The following is a 22,090-nucleotide window of genomic DNA, read 5'->3' on the forward strand; positions in this document are numbered from 1 at the left end:
AAAAGAGACCATGGAATTCCATTTTTCAGATGTGTTCCAAAACAGGGCACATTCACGTGGTCTGAAAGGGTTTAGGTGTGGCCTCTCTGAGGACTAGCGATAGTGGTGTTCAGAGCTGTGGTTCCACAGGAGCAGCACAGGGAACACATTGAAGCCTCCAGTGGAGCCCCGCACCCAGCAGCAGCAGTGTGGTGCCTCTGCCTGCACCCCAGCTGTCTGCAGGCGCCTGTCCCCCAGGGCTGAAGTTCCACTCCAAAGCGTGAACTCCCAGCCAGAGTCCAGAGAGGAAGCCCTGATGTGCTGGCCTCCGCAGAGTGTGTTCCTTGCCGGGAGCATGTGTCCCCGCTGCAGCTGCTTTGTTTTGTTTTGTTTTGTCTCTCTAACCCAGGTGAAATGCTACCACAAGAAATACCGCTCGGCCACCCGTGATGTCATTTTCCACCTGCAGTTTCACACTGGGGCTGTGCAGGGCTACGGGCTGGTGTTTGGGAAGGAGGATCTGGACAATGCCAGCAAAGGTGAGGCGCAGAGCTGGCAGCCCTGTGCTGGTGGGCAGCTGTGGTTGAATCTCCTTGGTTGATTCTTTCACTATCCTCTCTACCCGCTTTCCGAAATTCAGCCTACTGACAAAATTGTTCCCAAATCAGGAGAAAGTGATCACTGATCTTTGGGGGGAAAAAATTATGGATAACCAATGAAACTGCCTATACTTTCTGTATCATGGGGCGTCTTTATTGCAGATTTGCGAGTGGTGCTGCACTGGTTGGAATAAAGGACAAAGTCAGTCCATCCTTTTCCAGTTAATCATCTCCACAAATGTGTTAAAACACATTGTTTTTTTTCAGATGACCGTTTTCCTGACTATGGGAAGGTTGAATTAGTCTTCTCTGCCACGCCTGAGAAGATTCAAGGTGTGTAGCTTGGTGGAATACGGGGAGGTCCTTGTTGACACTGGTGAAAGGTGCATGATGGCTACACTGGGGCTGTAGTACTAGTCTCCTGCCTTTGTGCATATTTGGAGATTTCTGTGATTAATTTTATTTAAATTCAGGATATTGGATAGTGGAACAAGAAGGCCCACTTGTGTCAGTAAGCCCCAGAAGTGGCGTGACTTGCTCACAGCCACTCAGCCAGGAGAGCCTTGGGCATGACTGGCCGTTCTTGTAGGAGTAAGGTGGTATTGCATTGTGGTTTTAATTTGCATTTCCCTGGTGGTTAGTGATGTTTAGCATTTTTTCGTGTGTTTTGTTGGTCATTTGTATATCTTTTGAAAAATGTCTGTTCATATCATTTGCCCACTTTTTGATGAGATTATTTATTTTTGTTGAGGATTTGTTCGAGTTCCTTGCAGATTTTGGATATTAGCTCTTTGTCAGATGCATAGTTTGCAAATATTCTCTCTCACTCCGTGGGTTCTGTTTACTCTGATGATTATTTCTTTTGTGGTACAGAAGATTTTTAGTTTAATTAGGTCCCATTTACTTATTTTTGTTCTGTTGCATTTGCTTTTGGGGTCTTAGTCATGGATTATTTGCCTAAGCAAATGCCCAGAAGAGTTTTTCCTAGGTTGTCTTCTAGACTTTTTATGGTTTCAGGTCTTAGATTTAAATCTTGGATCCATCTTGAGTTGATTTTTATAATATAAGGTGAGAAATGGGGATCCAGTCTTATTCTTCTACATGTGGCTAGCCAGTTTTCCCAGCACCGTTTGTTAAATAGGGTATTCTTTCCCCAGTTTATGTTTTTGTATGCTTTGTTGAAGATCAATCGGTTGTAGTCAGTTGTATTTCTGGATTCTCTATTCTGTTCCATTGATCTGTGTGTCTACTTTTATACCATGATGTTTTGGTAACTATAGCCTTTTAGTATAGTTTGAAATCCAATAATATGATGCCTCCAGATTTTTGTTTTGTTTTGTTTTTAGGATTGCTTTGGCCATTTGGGCCCCTTTTTGGTTCCATATGAATTTTAGGATTTTTTTTTTCTAGTTTTGTGAAAAGTGATGTTAGTATTTTGATAGGAATTGCATTGAATCTGTAGATTGCTTTGGACAGTATGGTCATTTTCAGTATATTGATCCTTCCAATCCATGAGCATGGGATGTGTTTCCACTTGTTTGTGCCATTTCTGATTTCTTTCAGCAGTGTTTTGTAGTTCTCCTTGTATGGATCTTTCACCTTTTGATTAAGTATATTTCTAGTTTTTTTTTTTTTAGCTGTCTTAAATAGAATTGAGTTCTTAATTTGATTGTCAGTTTGGTCATTGTTGGTGTATAGCAGTGCTACTGATATGTGTACATTGATTTTGAAACCTGATACTTTACTGAATTCGTTTATCAAATCTAGAAGTCTTTTGGAGGAGTCTTTAGTGTTTTCTAGGTATATGATCATATCATTGGCAAATAGCAACAGTTTTAATTCCTCTTTTCCAATTTAGGTGCGCTTTATTTCTTTCTCTTAGCTGATTGCTCTGGCAGTACTATTCCAGTACTATGTTGAATAGAAGTGGTGAAAGTAGGCATCCTTGTCTTGTTCCACTTCTCAGGGGGAATGCTTTCCACCTTTCCCCATTCAGCATGACATTGGCTGTGGGTTTGTCATACATGGCTTTTATTATTTTGAGGTAAGTCCCTTCTCTGCCTAGTTTGTTGAGTGTTTTTATCATAAAGGGATGCTAGATTTTATCGAATGCCTTTTTCGCATCTACTGAAATGACATATGGTTTTTGTTTTTAATTCTGTTTGTATGGTGTATCACATTTATTGACTTCTATATGTTAAATCATCCCTGCTTTCCTGGGATGAAATCCACTTGATCATGGTGTATTATCTTTTTAATGTGCTGTTAGATTCAGTTAGCTAGTATTTTGTTGAAGATTTTTGCATCTATGTTCATCAGGGATATTTGTCTGTGATTTCTTTTTGTGTTTGTGTGTGTGTTTTATATTCTTTCCCAGTTTTGGTATCAGGCTGATACTGGCTTCATAGAATGAGTTAGTTAGGGACAATTCCTCTTTCTCAGTCTTTGGAATTGTTCAGTAGGGTTGGCACCAATTCTTCTTTGAATGGATGGTAGAATTCAGCTGTGAACCCATCTGGCCCTGGGCTCTTTTTTATTGGCATTAAAAAAAATTATTGATTCATTTTCACTGCTTGTTACTAGTCTGTTCAGGGTTTCCGTTTCTTCCTGATTTAATCGAGGAGGGTTGTCTGTGTCCAGGAATTGACCAATTTTCTCTCAGTTTTCTAGTTCATATACATAAAGGTGTTCATAGTAGTCTTGAATGATCTTTTGTGCTGGTTGTAATGTTTCAAGTTTTATTTCTAATTGAATTTATTTGAATCTTCTCTCTTCTTGGTTAATCTAGCTAATGGTCTATCAATTTTGTTTATCTTTTAAAAATACCAGCTTTTTGTTTCATTGATCTTTTGTATTTTGTTTGAATTTCATTTAGTTCTGCACTGATTTTTGTTTTTTATTTTCTTCTACTAGCTTTGTGTTTAGTTTATTCTTACTTCTCTAGTTCCTTGAGGTTTGACGTTAGGTTGTCAATATGTAATCTTTCAGACTTTTTGATGTAGGCATTTAGTGCTATAAACTTTTCTCTTAGCACTGGCTTTGCTGTATCCCAGAGGTTTTGATAACTTGTGTCACTATTATCATTCATTTCAAGGAATTTTTAAATTTCCATCATGATTTCTTCATTAAGTAACCAGCATTTTAAAAAGAGAATTAGAAGTATAGTAGGCTGCAAGTATTATGTGCAAAACAAATTTTTTCCCTAAAAAATATATTTCAAAAGAAACCAGTCCCTTTATCATCAAGGTGAATTGTCCAGATCCATCACCAAGATCCACATCCATGGGAGTTTTGTTTCCCTTTTTAATAGCTATGTAAATAATCATGCTTTTTCTATGTTCATTGTCATAGATTTAGGCAAAAACCTTTAAATATATGGCTTGTGTGTTAAAAATCCCCTTGGTGTTCCTAAAAAGACTTGAAGGGAGGAGTGTGGATCTGAGAGCCTGGAGCCTGGATTCAAATCTGTGGGCTCTGAGGCTCAGAGACAGCTTATCGGGCCTCTGTGTCCTCATCAGTGAGGTGGTCTGAAGACTCCTGTTTTGCAGAAGTGTCCAAGCCTGGGACACAGTGGGCAAAAAATCAGTGCTTACTTATCCCTTTCCCCTCGTGGTTTTAACTATGGTTCTATCTGTGGAAAATCCTCCACAGTCTCTGATTAGTGTCATGGCTCCTGGCAGGAGGGTGGAGGATGGAGTGGCTTCTCTCTCCTGCTCAAGTCAGGCTGCTCACCTGTCCTTATGGTGGAGTCCGGTGGATGGAGGTGATGGGTTTCACTGGGACTAATGTTGCTGCCTGTGCCCTGTGCAGGGTCCGAACACTTGTACAACGACCACAGTGTGATTGTGGACTACAACACAACAGACCCACTGATATGCTGGGACTCGTACGAGAACCTCAGTGCAGATGGAGAAGGTGCGTGTGGTCATCTTGTGTGCAGTTATGGAGGTTAAGGGTGCAGGGAAGACAGCCCACTCAAAGATCTGAAGTGTTTTGCAGTCTGCTAAGAAGAAAAAAATCCCTGTTTTCTCAGAGGTCCAGAATCACACCTTTGTGTGACACTGTTGTGAGTTTTGAGGGTCTTCATGAGAATAAGTCATGGTGAGTTTGGGTCAGGGCTTTTCGTGAAGCTGTAACGGGTGGATGAGCTGTCCGTGAAGTTATATCGAGGAGCTCCTTGGCCTGAACTTGTGTGTATGTATAATGCCAGGGACCATTCCCCCTTCTTCCCTCCCTTCCTCTTTGCATATGGGGATGCCAAGCACTGGCCACAGCCAGCCTAGCTACTGTTATATGGCCCCAAATGCAACAGACATCTTGTTTTAATTTCTGTTTGCTTGTTAGTCTAGTGTTCCTGATTTATGGCTATATCATTTAAATCTCTGTTTTCATGAAACCATCTCACCCAAACATGTCCTCTGTTCACCTGTGGAATACGCACATTGGGTCATAGCTAGGAGCGTGATGGAGGAAAGGAAGGAAGGGGCAGCTGTGTGCTGGAATCTCCACAAGACACAACTGGAGGCTGATTTCAAAGGAGGGGAATTGAGGCTTTTCCTGGCATGTCATGCTGATCTCTTGTCTTTTTCAACCACCGACTGAGAATCAGACTTGCTTTGGGAAAGAAATTAAAACACTTTTTGTCAGATTAGTTACATCCAGATGTAAAATAGCTAAAAGCAAGTGTTGTGGAAAGAACTGCAGTAGCGCCCCATCTTTGTGGCTCGCTGAGCTTCCCATGACTCCAGGAAGGTGGTGTCTGTGGTTAGTGAGAAAGGACACCAATTGTGTGTCCCAGGGCAGCACACGGCTCCTCTCTGTTGCCCTGGGGAAAAGCTTGCTCCTTCGTAGGCCTTGTGGGATGGAATTTCAACTCAAGGAATTGTTGCAATGCAAATACACCTGGACCAGAGGTGGAGACCCACAGACGGAATGCTGATGGTAAGGACATTAAAACACAGATGAAATCTGGGGCTAGTGGGCAAGTTGTTGTGGATGGGGAGAGCCTTTCTCTGGCCTGTAAAGTAAACAGAGTATTCTTTGCTGGTGTGAATTATTCAGCACACCAGTCCTTCCAGATAACCAGCACGTTAAAAGAAATGTAGCTGAAAACTCTTGGAAAATGATACATTGTCTCTCAAAAGATCACAGTGCACACTGGAATCTTAAAGCTGTGAGAATAATTTCATAAGATTTATCAAACAACAATTATCAAACTTTTTGATCACAGAGCCCTTTTTCCAGTAACGTCTGTTTGCGTCTGCATAGCTATACTCTGTCTATCACATGGTGATGTTTTCCACTGCAGGAGAGAAGGGTGAAGCGGTGGCTGGTGAAGTGTGTAAATAATCAGCGCAAGGCAAGATGGGGAAAGGGGCTAATTTGGAGAGCTGGATGGGGACTCTGAGGACAGCTGACTTAGCATCCTAAATTCCAGACTGAGGCGAGTAGATTTTACCAGAGAGGTCCCTTGCTGCATGGGAGCCAGTGAACAGCGCTCTGTCCTGAGGTGAAGATTTGGTGGCTGTGCCGAGTCTCCTGGAGAACAGGGAAGCGAGTTGTGGAAAGGTCATTCTCGTGATGCTGGGAGGTTCCTTGCTTGCCAAGGGAGGGGCGAGCCTGGAGGGTTATTGACCATGTGGGAGGCAGGGGTTCTAAAACACAGGTGGGTGTTCTCTGTGCCAATGCCATAAGAGGGGAGCAGTGAAGTCCAGTGGACAGTGTGGAGGAGCCCCAGCTCCTGTGAGGAGCATGCTGTGGAGGGCGGCTCTGTGCTTAGTCCCGCTGTGGGTGCCCCGCTGTTGTCCCCAAGCTGGCTCCCAGCTGAGCCTGTGACCTGCCTGCGGGGCAGACTTTATCCTTCCCATGTCACAACCAGGGAACTGAAAGCTGGGCTCCTGCAGCACGTCACTCACAGGTGGTGAAGGACCTACGTTGATTTTATGTAGAAAACATATAGACAGAAAATCAGTTGAGTGTTCACCATCCTTTAGGGGTTACATGAAACTTTACAGAGAATCTGTGGAATTACGTGTGTGAACGTGTGTGTATAGATCCATATGTTGTAGAGGACTTGCCGTTATCACTGGGTGAAATAGACAGAATTCAGTCTTAAAGACTCAGCCACCTCAGCGTCTCCTGAAGATGCAGAGGGAGATACTTCTTTACTTAGAGGCCCTCTCAGCCCATTCATGCTGCCTTAACAGATGACCATAACCTGGGTGTCTTAAACAACAAACATGTATTTCTCCTACTTTGAGAGGCTGGGAAGTCCAAGATCAGGCAGCCAGCCTGGCGGATTCTGGTGAGAGCTGTCATCTGGTTGCCAACTCCTGCCTTCTTGTGTCTCCACGTGGTGGTGAGGAGAGGAAGCTCCTTGGGGCCTCCTTTCTGAGGGCATCAATCCCACTTATAGGGGCTCCACCCTTATGCTCTGAGCACTGCCAAAGGTCCTGCCTCCTAATACCATCACACTGGGGATTAGGTTTTGATGTATGAATCTTAGGGGACACAGATATTCAGTCCACAGCAGATACTCAATGCGTGTTTCTTGAATGAATGATTAGAGAAGCAATTTGAACTTTAAATATCTAAGGCCCTGAAATTACAAATCACAATTCTCATTGGTGTATTTTTCAGGCAGCATCTTCTGAGCCAGTGGTGTGAGCAGGCGGGAGACTGCTGTGGACTGTGTGGTTGGAGGTGGTGGAGCCATGCAGGTGATGGTCTGGGCATCCACTTGGGACTCTGTGTCACCAAGAGTTGGGTCTAGGGGCGAGTAGAGAAGGTCTGGCATTGCCATGCAAAGGGTGGAGCCAGTCGGGAGTGGGTGCATAGGAGTTCTGGAAAGAAACTGAGAAAGACAGGGCAGAGTGGGAAGGACACCCTGGAGAGAGTGGTTCCCAGACAGGAGGGTGAGGAGTCGGATAGGGCGCCAAGGCAGCCAGGTACACTTTGCAGCCAGATTCACAGCTTTGTCATCACTGCTTCCAGGCTTCATAAAGCAGCAGAGACCCCCTTTATGGGCAGAGTCACGCCCAGACTCCTCAGGGATATAGTGGGTGAGAGTGCAGCCTCCTCCCAGCGCCTGGTTCATCCCTTGCAGCCTCGATGATATCTGAAGCCCATGAGCACCCCCAGGGAGATGGAGGGACAGGGGAGGACTCAGAGCGAGCTCAGGACTGGTATCCGGATGCTTAGCCCAGAACCCACCACACGGAATCTGAGTCGTCTCCCAAAACTGGATCTCAGCAACCTTCCCTTGAACCACTGCCTGAGCATTCTTGAGAATTCCAGCTCCTGAGTTACAGACAAGCACGGAGCCTTTCCTCAAATCTGCATCCCCTCCTCCTGAATCCCCTCCATCCCCATGTGCTGTCTGGCGTGTCTGGGGTACCTGATTCAATGGAGTGAGTTTTATGCTTTTCTTTCTTTCTTTTACATACATTTAAGATTGTATCAATACTTTCTGAAGATGTAAATTATCAAAAAGAAGGAATAATTACCCCCATCTTACCGTCTAAAGATGAAGCACTCGTCACTGGTGTATTTTCGGCATGATTTCTAAATATCATGTGATTTGTCATAATAGGATCAGCCTGTGCATTGTTTTATAGCCTGAATTTTTCACTTAACCCACCTCCTTGAGCATCTTTGCACATCTTTAAACTTTTCTTCCCATGTCCTTCTCACTGAGCACACTGGATTCCCTTAGAGGGGCTTCCAAAGTGCGTTTGATGTTATTGCTGCACTCCTGCAGGGTTTCCAAGTTCTGCCTGGGAGACACGAGGCTGCCATCACCACCTCTGCCATCAAAGCTCTGCAGAATCCCCAGGCTTGGGTCCTTTTGAGAAGGTGTTCCTCAGAAAGAGTAGTCACCTGTGGATAGAAAACTCATCCTTGCTGAATTTCCCTCCTCTCTTCCACTCTGCAGCCCTCCTCAGCCTCTCTTTGGCGTGGAGGCCGGTATGCTGCATTGGTGAGCTGTTACTCCAGGCAGCCTTCGCTCTTGCCTGTGGTCAGCAGTGCCTGGCTCGGGTCCCTGGACTGGACGCCACCTGGCGGGTGAAAGGCGGAGTCCCAGCCGCATTCCCACCAGGGCTTTAGTCTTCAGAGCTGTCCAATGCTTTGAGGAGTTAAGGAAGGTTTGGCAGCCTCTGAAACATTCTCTTTTAGCTGGGAAAATGATGTATTGCGGCACTCTCTTTTCCACCCCTGCCCCTGCATTTTCTATCCCCGCCCCTGCCTGGTTAAAAACCCCAAAAGTGTTGACTTAAGCCGCATTTATCTCTAGCAGTGGTTGCCGTCCTGGAATGGAGCCCTCTGCAGCTGCCTTCAATTTGGGCCTGTGTTAGGGGAGTGCCTGCTTTGATGTGTGAGCGTAACATTCTGCTTCTATACTCAGAAAAGAGCCAGCCTTGAATCCGTTCCAGTGTGGGCAAGTGATTACAAACGCCCCGTCTTCAGCACAGAGAGGAGCACATGGCCCTGGTCTCCCCGTGGGTCTGTGGTCCTGGCAGATGATGGCTGTGGGGGATGGCAGTCGTGTCAGTGTTCCCTGGGGTGGTTGCTGTCCCTGAGGAGAAGGAAAAATGTCTCACCGCACACAGTGTGGCAGCCTGCCGGAAGCCTCACTATGGTATTTTAATCCTCGAGAGAACTTGTGAGCCCATTTTAGAGATAAAGAGAGCAGATCCAAAGAGAAATCAGAAGCTAGGCCAGGGACCCTGGTAGCCTTCTGGAGTTGTACACTGTCGGCGATGGCAGCTGTGACTCAGAGTGTGTCTTGTGCTGGAGACCATGCAGGACAGGGCTCATACCCTTGACTTTCCTCTTTGAGACTTTGAGACTCAGTGAGACTGGGCTGAGTCTCACTGGGTGCCCCACCTCCTTGTCACACAAGAGGGCTGTGGGTGGGGGAATTTCTTACCCTAGTAGGATGTACCAGCTTTTTCAGTATCAGACTTGCTGTGATGGTCTAAGGGAATGCCCACAGCAACATATGTGTCCCTGGATTTGTAATGTCACCACCAAGAACGCAGCGTGTAGACAGATCCCACTGCTCCCTCCTCTCCATGGCTGAGAGTGATGAAAGATGGCCTCACTTCCTTTTTCTCCCCACCATTGGGCCTCAGCCCCTCCAGACAGGATTCTCCCCACAGTACCCTTCAGGGAGGCTCTGCAAAGCCCTGGACCCCCCTGTTGCTGAGCCCCATGGAGAACATCTCATTTTCCTCGCTGGACGTCTCTGGAGCATCCGTGTCAGTGGCCACACTCCCCATCGGGATGCTTTCTACTTGCTCTCATAAGCCACATTCTCTTTGACTTTCCCAGTCTGTAAAGTGGACTGTTGTAATTGGATGACTCTAAAGATACCTCCCTCCAACTCTGAGATTTTTGTTATCATACACACCATTTGTCATATTCACACATCTCGTATTTTCTCGGGAATTGCCATGGCTCTGATGTTGGGGTGGGCGCAGGAAGAAACACAGCAGACCCTCTAATTGGGAAGACACAGATATACATTAGTTGTTGCCACAGGGTGCACCGTGTACCATAATTGGGGTATACCAGGAATTAGGAAAGAATTGAAGAGAAACAACCACTTTGCCTGTACAATCCAAGGAGATTCACGAAGAGGACGGCCCTTGCAGGTAGGGAATGCAGACAGGGTATGCCTAGCCCTGGGCATGGGGCATAAGTGAGCAGCACATATTCATGGGGTGGAAGTGTGTTCCGCCTGGCTGGTGTGTGCAGGAGGAAGTAAGAGGTGCTGTGTGTGATGGATCATGAGATCGGGGAACGTCAGCTTCCTTTCCTGAGCCTGGCTCCTTTGCCGGGTGACAGTGAGGATCCCAGGAGCCACATGACTGGAGGATACAGAAAGATAACAAAGGGGCTGGAGGACTCCCTGGGGGAGGCAGAGTCTGGAGAGGAAGGAGAGTAGAGAATGGGCTTCTGGACTCCCCAGCTAAGAACTGACGGAGGCCTGGACTTGGGTGTGGCTCTGGCGATGGAGAGTAGGGGCCTTTAGATATTTAGGAGGTAGATGAGTAAGACTCTATGACAGATTTAGAGGAAGGGTTGAGCAGCAGGGAAGCTTCAAGAATGGCTGAGGGTTGGAGATGAAGGCCTGCTCTGTCACTCTTGTCCTTGGTTTCTTGCCTTGACCTAGGACTTTTTGAGTGCAGCTCAAACTCTTACCAATCCAAGAGTATGCAGGACGAGGGCTGTGGCATTGCCAGGCCTGGGCTCTGCCACTTTAAGTGGATACCTTGATGAACATTCCCAGAGTCCAGGCTTTGGGGCTCCCATGGGGCTGCTAAAGCAGGCAGACAGAGGAGATTCACATTTGTCTGCAGCCTTCGCAATAAGACACAGTCCTGAAGTGGCCATACCGTGTTCTCAGAATACTGTTCCGAGCTCCAGGAATGGGCTACGATGAGGACATGTTGTGTCAGGAAGCGCTGGCTGCAGTGTGCAGAGCTGGCTGGGAAGTGCCGGATCAAGCTGAGACCATTCAAGTGTTGCCACTTTGAAAATGGATTTGAAAACTTTCCTCCCCAGACGTTGTTGGGTTTTAAGATTTGGAAATTGAAGTAAACTTTGACAATTTTAGTGGAGGAGGGGGCCGATGGCACCTGACAGATCCTTCAGTCCTGGCTCTGCTCTTTGCTGAGTGCTTGGGTATACACAGTGCCTTGTGTCTGCAGCCTGGTCCTTGTTGGCAAGATGCGGTGCTGCCCCCCAGCATCCAGAGCTGCTCCAGGGCACTTTGCATGGTGTTCAGCCACCCTGTGACATTTGACTCTGCACCAGGCAGAAGAATATTTCTTTGGGTCTTGCCCCCAAACCAGGCTTTTCTAGGCATTGCTTGCTTGGATAGCTCTAGTGAAAAGCAGCTGTCATCAGGCAACTGAAGTTGTATGAGACAGAAACGGGCCAGATGGGCGTGTAGTCCTGTTCTGAGCCTGAGATTTCCTCCCTCTGCATCTCTTGATTGTGAATTGAGGCTGCAAGCCTCCAACCCACAAACACCAAAGGACCCCCTTGCAGGTGTGATCGCAGACCAAACAGCAAATCTTCCTGAATCTCACCTGAGAGAGTGGCCTGGGGGTGCCGGCTTCCTCCTGTCTCAAGTGTGAGAGGCCTACCCTCTGTTAAAACCAGGATCAAGTCGTGTGGGTGTTACTTTCAAAAAATTGATACACTCCATCAGAAGAGTGAGGGTGGCATTGGGGGCAGTCAAAAGAGTTGTTCGAGTCCCTGAGCCGCCATCTCATTAAGTGTTCTTACTTTTCGGATCCGACAGTAATCAGAGGAATTGGCTCAAGTTCTATGTTGTCCTGTACAAGTTTGCAGAAATCAGTCCACGAGAGTGGCCTTAATAGTTAAGTAGCATCACCCCCTGGGACAGTGAAAGAGGTGCTGAGAGTTGGCTGGATTTGTCCTGGGTCCTCAGGGGCCCCCCAACCCCCAGTCAGCACACAAACCTTGGGCCTCCTCTGCTTCCTGGGAGGAAGGGTACCCCCGATATCCCACTGGATGGGGTGCCCTGTGCATGCATACAGGGGTCTACAAGGTGGATGGCTTGTTTGTATTTCTGCAGTTACTGTGTCTTCTCCTTCTTCTTCTTCTCCTTCTTCTTCCTCTCCTTCTCCTTCTCCTTCTCCTTCTCCTCCTCCTCCTCCTCCTTCTCCTCCTCCTTCTCCTTCTTTCTTTCTTCTTTCTTCTTTCTTCTTTCCTCTTCCTCCTCTTCCTCCTCTTCTTCTTCCTCTTCTTCCTCTGCTGCTGCTGCTGCTTCTGCTGCTGCTGCTGCTGCTGCTGCTGCTGTTGCTGCTTCTGCTGCTGCTTCTGCTGCTGTTTCTTCTGCTTCTTCTGCTTCTGCTTCTGCTTCTGCTTCTTCTGCTTCTTCTTCTTATCTTCTCCTCCCTCTCTCTCCCCTTCTTCTTCTTCTTTTTCTTTTTTTTCTTTCTTTGAGAGAGAATCTCACTCTGTCATCCAGGCTGGAGTGCAGCGGCCCAATCTTGGCTCACTGCAACCTCCACCTCCTGGGTTCAAGCAGTTGTCCCTGCCTCAGCCTCCCAAGTAGCTGGGACCACAGGTGCCTGCCACCATGCCCAGCTAATTTTTGTATTCTCAGTAGAGATGGGGTTTTCACTATGTTGGCCAGGCTAGTCTTGATCTCCTCACCTCAGGTGACCTGCCCACCTGGCCCTCCCAAAGTGCTGGGATTACAGGTGTGAGCTACCGCGCCTCGCCTACTATGTCTTCTTAGAGTCCAGAGGAGCTGTGCTTCTTAATCTCTTTTCACTTTCCTCTGCTATTTGTGGTCAGTATCTCCATTGCTCTTTGGTGACCCTGCCCACTTAACCAACATGCATGCAATGATTCATGCCCCTGTCCTGCATTCCTTCCCCAAAGCTGCAGATCTTTGGACTCTAATTCCCACCTATGGGGACTACAACCTTGACTGTTCTTCTGTTGGTGGATTCCCTGAGACGTGAACCTGGAAGAGGGCTCCATCCCCACAGTCTTCCTGGGACCCTGAGCCACAAAGCTTCCCACACCCAGCGTGAGCAGCAGTGTGTGTGTGTGTTTGTGTGTGTGTGTGTAGACCCTGGTGTAATGAGGGTTTGGTCCTTATTCTTCTTACAAGGCCCTTGCTGCCACCTCTTTCCAAGTCACATCTCAGTCAAGCCCCTCTTCCCAGATGTGCTCTTCTGCCCATCTCCTGGTAGGAGTAGGGGGCCAGAATGGCACTCGATCAAACCTGCTGAGTTTCCATCTGTGTCTTCCTTGGGTAAAACCTTTCTCTCCATTGCCTGGAAGAGTCAGGGCTGCAACTTCATTTTGCCTCTCTGTAAGAGCCTGCAATTGCACTTGTGCCAAGTCGGGGAAAGAGAGCACCTGCTGACTTTAAGTATTTGATAAACAGAACCAAAATGTGAGAGAGAACGAGGCTGGGACTGAAGAAAAGCAGAGTCTCTTCCTCACATGCACACGCTTCTGTGTGCCCGGCCCACAGGGTCATCCTCACCATCTTCCTCAGCCCTTGGCTGGAAGAGTAGAACTTGTGCGTGTTCTGGCTCTTCTCTTTCAGGCTTAAAGGAATGTCTGGGGAGGCCTTTTAGATTATGCATGCAAGACTGTCTCATCTACTCCTTTCTTTGGAAAGTTCTGCAAGACAGAGCTGCCAGTGCTTCCTAGGGGAGGGAAAGGTTGTGGATGACTTAGGGGAAAAGGGAGGTGTTCATACAAAAGAGGCAGCTGGGACAATCTCTTTGACTTGGGTTTTTTGTCCTTGTGGGGCCAGGGACCCTTACATGGAGGTGCACCCTCACGGCCTGCATCTCTGACCCCATTCGGCCATCTGGGCTAAGAGACCACCATCCACATGCACGCTCCCTTTAAGCAAATGATTCTCCTGCCTTTTACGGTGATGTTCTTGGTGCTGGCATTGACCTTAGGAGTAACAATATTCTTGGGGTCAACAGCTTTCAAACTCTATGCCTGTGGCTCCAGGATTCCAAGTTGGTTATTAAGGAGCAGCCCCAGCCTCTCTCCATCCACTCCTGTCAGAACCCTCCGCAGCCCCAGCCCCACCTTGATCTTTTTCTGTTTTTATATTGGGTTTCTGCATAAAGATTTGTTTGAAGATCAAGTTCTGCTATTGAAAGTTGGGAACTCTGGCCTTGTACTGTTGATTCTGGGACTTTAGATAGTTAAAGTTGTGTTTAAGTGTTGACAAACAAGCTACTTGATGTTAAACACGCATTCAGTTGCATGTAAATTGTCACTTAATCTCTCTGGAAGTCCAAGGACAGAGGGGATGCAGTTGTTGTATTCCATTACTATTATCTAAGATGCCATGGAGGGCAGGGCATGTGAGGTAGAAGGCATAGGTGTCAGAGACTAGTGGGTGTGTTCCTTACTTAAATTTTTTAACATAGCACAGACTGCAGAGGATATTTTATGTAAAACATCCAGCTATTTCTTGAAAAACAGGGTTGACATAATGGCAGCTTGTGCTGTTATGTAAGAAAAGCGAGCTTTAATGGATCTTCAGACTTGCTCAGTTTATCTTGCTGATAGGAGCAATTCTGACCTACTTTGGGGATGAAAGCTGGTTTCCACAGCACTCCTTTCCCCCTGCAGACGCTGTGCTGGGTGGGGACGCATGCCAGGCCGAGCAAAGCTGAGACTGCCTCAGCTTGTTGCCTCAGCACAGCCATATACCTAGAGCTTGGCTGTCTGTCGGGGAGACCTGGCATGGAGGTCCATGGATCAGGGTAAGAGACAGGGTAACCTCTTTGCTATGTGAGCCAGGAGTGTGATTAGAGCATGTCACAGAGAGGGAGCCAAGGTCAAGGCCTGTCAAGGGTGGACACCCAGTGACAGTTTCTCTGGCTGGAACTGGGAGCCCAGATTTAAATCCCTAGGGCCTGAGAGACTGACGCAAAGTGCAGGGAAAGCCATTGACCCCAGGAGCTGGGAAAACAGGTTTCTGTGGACAGGAGGAGGGCATCCCCAGCAAATGTCCTGTGTGTGCTCTGCCTGCACCTACCTGTTGTGGATGTGGGGGGACACCCTCCAGTTGATAGGGCCTAGGCGGAGAGTACAACTGTCCCCAGGAAGTTTTCTTCCACATAGCAAGAGCCAGAGATGTGTTTAGTGTTTCTTTATAAGTGCATAGTGGTGATTTCTTAACGAGGAAAATATACCCTTTGACATTGTGTTCTTTCAGACTTCACCATGTAAAGTTGAATTAATTTACGATTCATGATGGTGACAGTCTATGGAAAATTATACTATGAAAATTCAATAGTATTTGTTTTTGTCAGTGTGAATGTGAGCTAATTTGTGACCTGGGATATATTCTCACTGAAATTAGGCCAAATGGTTAGAGCAATAGCAAGATTTGGTGTTGATTGATTGAGGGAATTCTGCCAAGATCTCAACAGCTGTCCTTTGGTGGCAGCAGTAGCCGTACATTGCCCCTGAACTCATAGCAGTGAGTCTGGGATGCTGCTGGGACCCTGACTAGGATGAGGCAGAAGGAAAAGCAGCGGGGGAGCCACTGAGTGATGGGCACTATCGGTGCTTTCCCAAGGGTGGGCAGAGGCTGCGAGGAAACCATCTTTCTCGTAGTATTGGGAGTTCATTCTTTATTCCTGTACACGTAAGATATTGCTCTCTTGTTAATCATAAGTCGGAGGATTCCAATAGGTCACCTGGGAAGTGAAGACAGAGTGTCACCTTCTGGGAAGCTCATGAAAGAAAACCAGAGGCCACGTGTGCTTGTCAGGCAGGCTCTGTAGGATCCAGGATGCAGTCTCCATCTCCTCCCTGCCTCTCTGAACATCGGCAGTGCTGGATACTGCAGATACAGAGCTGAATTGGATGGCACAGCTCCGTGCAGAAGCCAGGATAGGGCTGGAATGGCTAATGGTTGTTGTTGTCAGAGCTCACCCTTGCTGAGTGCTGCTTATGAGCTGCACAACCTTCTGAGCATGCAGCCTGCATTAACATATCAAATCTTTACCACACTGAGGGGTCAGAGGGCTAGTTGGTGAAGCCAGGAGTGGGGGCTTGGTCGCCGGCTGTGAATCTCCTTCTGCTGATGTGCCGAGCTCATTTCAGTCAGGGACTGGATTGACAGAGGCAGGAGGCTGAGAGCACCATGAGTGTGTCCAAGGCAGGGTGCCTGGTGCAGAAGCCAGGATGCAGAGAAGGGTAGAGAGCAGACTGGGAATGAGTTCACTGGCTGTGGCATCACTTGACCTGTGCAAGGCAGGCGAGGTTGTCTGCTGGGAATGGACAACAGTCTGGGGAGTGGAGGTGTTGAGAGCTGGGACAGCTTGGAGGAGCTTTCCCTGGCAACAGGTGATTGTTGGGTGAGCAGTGTGGTGTGCTCAGTGATGTGTGGACACCACACTGGTATGGCCTCTGTGATTTCAGAGGCATGCACATCAGCAGGGGCATGGACATGGGCCACAGGTGAGGGAGACAGCAGGCCTTGTGGGTCTAGATGGGCTAGGAGAGGAAGCACCATGGATCTGTGTTGCCCTCAATGTCTTAAATTTGGTGCTGGAGTTAAACATACATTGGCTCTGACTCCACTGTGCTGAGGGAAGGGCTGGATACATGCAGAGAAGAGCAGGAGCCAGGGAGCTGTAGCAGCTGCTAGAGAAAGGAGAGGCCTGGCCACCACTCCTGAAGAGCTCAAGGCTTTCAACGTTTGGTGGAAGTTGAGGGTATGTCATGAGAAATTCTAAAGTCAAACCAAAGAAAGTTATCTAAAGTCCAAAGAGTCAAGGCCGGGGCCCCAATAAAATGTTGATGGTTTCCCAGGAGAAGCCACAGAAATGCCTGTGATGAGAGTGTTTGAACCTGGACCAAGGGAGGCATGGACGTTTGGGGGATGAGCTGGGAAGTGAGGGGCAATGGTAGCCCACAGGGCTGGAGAACGCTGTAGCCAGGGGTACCAGTTTCCAGAGAGAAATGAGTTTTGGGTGAAAGTGTTCTGAAGTGGAGTGCAGGAGGCACAGGCTGCCCCTTCCCGGCCTCTGGGCACACAGCTGCCCCTCCAGAGATCCCCTGGGACAGGCCTGTCTGCCTAGGTGGGTGGGGAGGGGCCTGACATTGGAGCAGGATCACACAGGCTCAGTGTGGTGGACAGGTAGGGATGTCAGCTCGGGAGGACGAGTCCTTGGAAAGAAAGTTGGGAGAGGAGCAAACGGTAGAGACAGTGAGGAGAGAATGGGTGGTCAAGGGCTGGAGGGACCTGCATTTGTTGAAAGTTGGTGGTGTCATGTTTTCAAATCAGAAATTTCTACCAGAAGCTATGTGAATTTAGATGTCACTTTCATGTGTCTCTCCTCATGAGGAGGAACTTCACGGGAGGCCCTGCGTGTCACTTTCTGACCTGCAGTCCAGGTAATGGCCTCCTCAGAAGCCACACACTGATCTGTCTAGGTGGGCAGCTTTCTTTCGGCCTGGAACCCTGCACTAGAGGGTGCAGTGTGTGATCACAGCATCGGTTTCATTCCAGTGACCAGCGCACAGAAGAGTGTCTTCTGTCTCCTTGAATGTTGTGTGCTCCAGGCTCTGTTGCAGAAATCCCCTGTCTACCTGGGGTCAGAGCCTGCCTCTGTCCCCAGACGCTTTGTATAAAACCTGAGTGCATGTGCGAGCCTCGGGCTGGTTGCCGTTGCTTTCTAAATATGCTCTTTTTACCATGTGGTTTCTAGCCTGAGAATGTTCTTACTTTTATTTATTGAGATCAGATTCATAGCACGTAAATTTACCATTCTAATCATTTTAAAGTATACGATGCATTGATTTTTAGTATGTTCACAAGGTTGTGGAACTGTCGCCATTATCTAATTCCGGAACATCTTCATCACCCCAAAAGAAGCCCTGTACTCATTAGCAGTCACTCCCAGTTCCTCCTTTCCTCAGCCCCTGGCAACCGCGAAGCTACTTTCCTTCTCTCTGTTTCCCATTCCAGACGTCTCACTCAGTGGAGTCGTGCAATGAGTGGCCTTCTGTGATTCGCTTCTTTCACTTAGCCTGTGTTCCAGCTTCATCCTTGTTATGCTCCATCCTTTCATGGCTGTGGTGTGCCGCTGTGTGGACACACCATGCTCTGCCTATTCATTTGTCAGCTGGTGTGCATTTGGGCTCTTAACACTTTTTGTCTAGTATGAATAACGCTGCCTGTGAACATTCTTGTCTGTGTTTTGGCCCTAGGATATTCTTATACCTCTAATCTTTCCCACTACTTTTTGAAATTTCCATGTGTTTTCTCATCCTTCTAATTGGTTTCCCATTCTGGAATTTTCTTCTGCCTTTAGGGAGTCCCAAACAGGAGTGGCACTAAACATACTGCCAACCTTCTGTCCCACTTGCTATTTTCAGAGATATTCGGGAAACTCAACAAGTCTTTTCTTCATTAGCTACACAGTGGTCCCTTGAATAATAATTGAACTGTGTGAGTCCACTTATATGCAGATTTTTTCAGCCAACACACAGATGGAAAATACGGTGTATTTAGGATGAGAATTCTGTGTATATGGAGAGCCTACTTTTCCTATACTCAGGTTCCTCGAGGTCGACTGCAGGATTTGAGTATGTACAGATTTGGTATACTCACGGGGGGTGGTGGGGGACTGGGGGGTGCTGGTGTCTTGGAACCAATCCCCCGCATATACTAAGGGTTGACTGGCCAGCCTTCTGCACAAAATTACAACCCTTCAGGGTGAAAAGGCTTGGGGCCTTTCAAAACACTCTGAGCCACAGAACTGCCTTCTGGCCAAACATCAGCAAAGCTTCAAAAGACCGCGTTGTTTCAAGAAAAGTTAATACTAACAGCCTGAACAGGCTCCATGTAATCAAGACCCATTAGCAGGGAACGTGTAGAAAATGAGAGCGTTCTGAGCCTGCCTGCTCAGTGGCCGCCAGCTACATAAACAAGATCTGAAGACCAGTGGGTGCCTGTTGCCATTTATTCACAAAGGCTTATGGCAGCCCGTTTACAAAGCTGTCATCCACATGAAGAAAATTTGCCCTCAGCCACCGAAAAACAAAACAACAAAAACCCCAGCCCCACCAAAATCAAGCCCAACCCAGAACAACATGAAAGGAGACACTCCTTTTGAACATACAACTAATCCTGCCACCTCTTTCCATTAGAAATGGATAAAGGTACCTTGGCCGTTGCTTTTCTTGCACAATTTTGTGATGCAATGGTCTGATTTTAAGATTTGTATCCTGTAGGAGGCTGGGACCCCCTAGCCATATCTAGACATACAGTTCGCTACAGTTTGGCAAGACCCCGGTGCTCAGGAGAGACTCGGACATACATTGCGTTGTATTCACTACTTCTAATCTCTTTTCTTTTGATGTGTATTCATTAAAGCAAACTATTTTGTGATAAATTAGTCACTGCCTTTATTGCAGCGATCACGTCATTTGCAGAATGGTAACAATAATTTCTGTTCTCTTGATAGGAAGGTGGGTTAGCCAATACCCTTTAAAGAATACAAAATTTAATAGAACTTTTTGCACAATAAGTGCATTATGTCTCATCATAAAAGAGATTGTTTCTCCCAAGGGTGCGCTGAGTTTTACCTTAACCTCCTGTAAGCGACATATGCCAATGTGGCCATCTCAGGTGATTTAAAAGACTTGTTACCCTCTGCGTGCACTTACAGCCCGGGTATGTCCTGTCTCCCCCGGATGGCTGATTGGTGATTTTTAAAAGGGTTTCCATTGTGCTGTGGGAACCTGAAGGCATCAGAATGGGCTTTTGCTTGTTTGCTGTGTCATATTCTGTTTATTTAAAGAGTAAAAGTGTGTGGTTGGTGTTGTGGCCCATGTTGAGCCAAAGCAAAGAGTAAGCCACTGGCTGAAGCCCACCTACACTGAATGTAAAGAGGCTGAGATGAAAAGGATCTGCTACACTGAACACAGAACGTGGAGGTCTGGGCTAACCACACAAAATATGCTGTGTGCAGTGAACATTCACACTGTACTCTTAGCCACATCCCACACAAAAGACAGAGAGACAGCTCCCGGGAGATGGAGCGTGTGTGGCAAAGATTTTCCACCTGGTTGCCTTGAAGAAAGAAAAAGGAGGCGGAAACTGTGCTTTGTAAGCTGCGTGGGTTGGTGCTGGCTCCTGGACATCAGTTCAGAATGCTCAGGAGTGAACACAGAAACCTGGTGAGGGACTCCCAGGAGGAGCTCCTTTCTCCACCTCCTCAGCCTCCGGAGTTCAAATTTCACTCAACCTGAGTGCACCAAACCCCACCCTCGTGTTTACATTGCCCTGGCCTTTTTGGTGGAATCAAAGTCCCCACATAGCCAAGGAGATCTTTTACCTTCTATGCTAGTGGGAGGCCAGGTGCCTGGGAGGGAGGTGGCATGCCCCCGCCCTCCCCTGGCATGCCACTGTCCTGCTGTGAAAGGCTGTGTCAAGGAAAACTGGGCTCAGAGGTGTAGACTGAGAGAGCTGCTGGGCTGTTTTGAAGGAAGGTAAGCAGAGAGCTTTTGTGTGTGCGTGTGTGTGTGCGTGCGTATGTGTGCATGTGTCTGTGCCTGTGTGGTGAGTGTGTGTGTGCATGTGTGCATGTGTATGGCTTCTGTAATGCTACAAAAACCTGAAACTGAGCTGTGTGCCTGCTGAGATTTACCAACTCGCCAAGATTTCCAGAGGGAAAGAGCTGGTGCTAGCCAGGAGGAGAGGGCGTAATGGAGTGGAATAATCAGCAGAACGGATGCTTTAACCCGGCAAGGAATGTCGCTCAGGATTTGTCCAGGAATGCCTTTATTGGTTTGCAAGCTGGAGGAGTCTTAACTTACCGACCTCTTTTTGGGGAAGAGCTCAGTGATGGTCTGACATGTTGTTAGCAAGCTCTCTGGCCGCCTCTGTGGCCAGCTGGCTTGGGTGGCCTCAGATAACGTCAACAGGACCTCCTCTTTTCCTCTGAGTTTGGGCCCCCGTGTTTTCAGTTAGAAGTGCCCAAAAGGGAACTGAGCTGCCCAGTCAGAGGCCTGAGATTGCCGACTGCTGAATGCTGAGCCTGCACCGGCGTGCTAGTGTGAGAGGTCTGCCCAGGGAGATGCCCTGGCCTGCCCTGCTGTCAGTGTGGATGTGGGGGCACGTTGGAGGCGTCTGGGACACGCCTGCCACAGCCCCACTCAGAGCAGAGGGCTCCTTTCTCGCCACATTCCAGAGCCTCACCCAGGAGACCACGGGAGCGCTTGGAATCTGGCCCAGCTCCTGAGTCGTTCCTGTTCTGCAGTGGGATGACTTCCCTTCCCAGAGAGGAAGTTTGTGGCTAGGCAGGCGTTTCCGGATGCCAGGAGTCGCAAAGGGCTGACCAGGATGAGGAAACCCCAGGTGGAGTCCGGGGAAAGCAGCACGGCATCCCACCTTCAGGCCTACAAGGACGCTGTTGGGGTGAGTCTCCCCAAAAGTCGTGCCGCCGTCATCTCGAGGACAGGTCGGCCTGCGTGCCCCTGGGCTGTTCTCTCACCAGAGGGTCGTTCTCGTCGAGAGCAGAACCCCGCAGCCTCAGGGGTTGCCTGGAGGGGTGTGTTTCAATGCCTTTGCTGGATGACTCTGTGTGTGTGTGTGTGTGTGTGTGTGTGTGTGTGTGTGTCTCCCATTCTCTCTTCTCTCTCTGTTTCTGTGTCCCTGTGTCTTTCTTTCCCTCTCTCTGTCAGTTACTGTGTGTGTGCCCTTGTGCGTGTGTGACTTTGGTCGAATGTGCCCTATGCACCACAAAGCGATTTCTGGCATGTCGGCCTGTCTTTGCTGAGCCTCTTTCTGCGTCTCTGCCTGGGTCATGAGGCCGGTTGTCAATCGTTTTCGCGGCCGCGGATCCGCTTTCGGTTTGTGAAGGCCTGGACCACGTGAGGAGATGCATCGGTCCCGGAGCAATTGAAATCTCATCCCCATCATGAGCTGCCTCTTTTCTAAGATCAAGATGACCACACAG

At 48.0% G+C, this 22,090-nt stretch overlaps 1 protein-coding gene across 30 annotated transcripts in view; it reads left to right on the forward strand.

Annotated features, from left to right (window-relative positions):
• LOC129051300 (tensin-3-like) overlaps nucleotides 1-19,226 on the forward strand; it is a 151,528-nt gene extending 132,302 nt beyond the window's left edge. For 10 of the 30 annotated variants that reach the window (XM_063718503.1, XM_063718505.1, XM_063718504.1 and 7 more), the window contains 4 exons: nucleotides 389-518; nucleotides 846-911; nucleotides 4,389-4,493; nucleotides 5,430-6,811. In XM_063718503.1, the coding sequence (XP_063574573.1) occupies nucleotides 389-518; nucleotides 846-911; nucleotides 4,389-4,493; nucleotides 5,430-5,683 (555 nt within the window). In that variant the 3' untranslated portion in view covers nucleotides 5,684-6,811. Of the gene's footprint in view, nucleotides 1-388; nucleotides 519-740; nucleotides 826-845; nucleotides 912-4,388; nucleotides 4,494-5,429; nucleotides 6,812-7,217; nucleotides 9,371-13,004 lie in introns of those variants that run through there. The other 20 variants (XR_010138167.1, XR_010138168.1, XR_010138169.1 and 17 more) reach the window with 20 other exon arrangements.
• The last annotated feature ends 2,864 nt before the right edge of the window (nucleotides 19,227-22,090 follow it).

This window comes from Pongo abelii, chromosome 19 (assembly GCF_028885655.2).
Source record: "Pongo abelii isolate AG06213 chromosome 19, NHGRI_mPonAbe1-v2.0_pri, whole genome shotgun sequence".
NCBI lineage: Eukaryota > Metazoa > Chordata > Mammalia > Primates > Hominidae > Pongo > Pongo abelii.